Source organism: Trypanosoma theileri, assembly GCF_002087225.1.
Source record: "Trypanosoma theileri isolate Edinburgh chromosome Unknown TM35_Tth_29_V1, whole genome shotgun sequence".
NCBI lineage: Eukaryota > Euglenozoa > Kinetoplastea > Trypanosomatida > Trypanosomatidae > Trypanosoma > Trypanosoma theileri.
Genome location: NW_021639871.1, coordinates 240212 through 241397, shown reverse-complemented (window position 1 = coordinate 241397; position 1186 = coordinate 240212). Strand labels below are relative to the sequence as shown.

Below are 1186 nucleotides of genomic sequence, written 5' to 3'. Positions count from 1 at the left end.
ATATATATATATATATATATATATATATATAATATTCACACCGACAGATTCACACAAAAATATGGTAAATAAATGGAAAAACACATCAAAAATAAAAATAAAATAAACAAACACGTACCCCTTCTTCTCCCCCCCCTTTTCATTATTATTATTATTATTCTTATTATTCTTATGATTATTCTTATTTTTTTTTTCCTTTCTTTTACTTCACCTTCTTCGCCCCATTTGTTAACTTTGAGGCTTGTTTCCCAGCTTGGGAAAGATAACTGCGGTGGAACAGTTGAGAGAAGAGAATCAAGTAACTCACATACATCAACAAACCCAAACGAAGACTAGACCCATTCACATCACACTTCATTCCCAATATATTCTTCACAGTATATGTATAGGTAACAATTAAGGTCCCCACCACCATTTGTAAAATCTGTAAGGCTGTAATTAACGGGGCAATGGGGCGAATAACTTTACGGAATCCACAGGCACAGACAAAGTAATAGAAATACATAATAGAATGTACAAAGTAATTCATAGTGGCAAACCAAAGTCCACTAGATATTGTATATGCATATCCATGCCAACAGAAAAGCATCACAGTAGCATGATGATACCAATGCAGAAAGATCACCGGTTTCTTCTGCAAAACAAGAAATACAGTATCCATCATTTCTGGAATCTTGGAGAGTACAAAGGCCGCCACCCAAAATCCCACAGGTCCATCAAAGAACATTCCTCTATTCCAATAACAGGCGGAATTGTAAAGATTCCCCGCCATCACCGGCGGTGTAGTATTAGTATTATTATTATTAGTATTATTATTATTATTATTTCCCTCCACCAGTAATTTCCCAATCACTGGGGCGGTGGTCACTTCCAGTAATCGCGGCACACAGTAATACGCCCCACCCATTGAGAAGAGTGTTAAGAAGAGATTCCAGAGAATATTCCAAACGCGCAGGTTCATTGCCGGGCGATGGGCCATGAAAGAGTCCGGCACGTAAAGGACCAGCGCGAGGTAGAGGACTACCGCCAGAACAGGCACCTCCGTGTGTTCACGCATCCACTCCCGCAGGCCACTCCCCTGGAAGTTATCCGCAAAGTGATTAAATGCATACACCAGGGATTCTGTCATTTTTTTCTTTTTATTACTCTTTTTTTTTTTTTTTTTTTTTTTTTTTTTTTTTTTTTT

The 1186-nt window shown here is 37.9% G+C and overlaps 1 protein-coding gene across 1 annotated transcript; it reads right to left on the bottom strand.

Annotated features, from left to right (window-relative positions):
* Window positions 1-202: 202 nt before the first annotated feature.
* Window positions 203-1129, bottom strand: TM35_000291860 (fatty acid elongase; the record flags this gene model as incomplete). The annotated part of the gene is made up of 1 exon (XM_029028343.1): window positions 203-1129. One exon carries the CDS (start codon window positions 1127-1129, stop codon window positions 203-205), a length of 927 nt encoding a protein of 308 aa, XP_028880370.1.
* Between the last annotated feature and the right edge of the window lie 57 nt (window positions 1130-1186).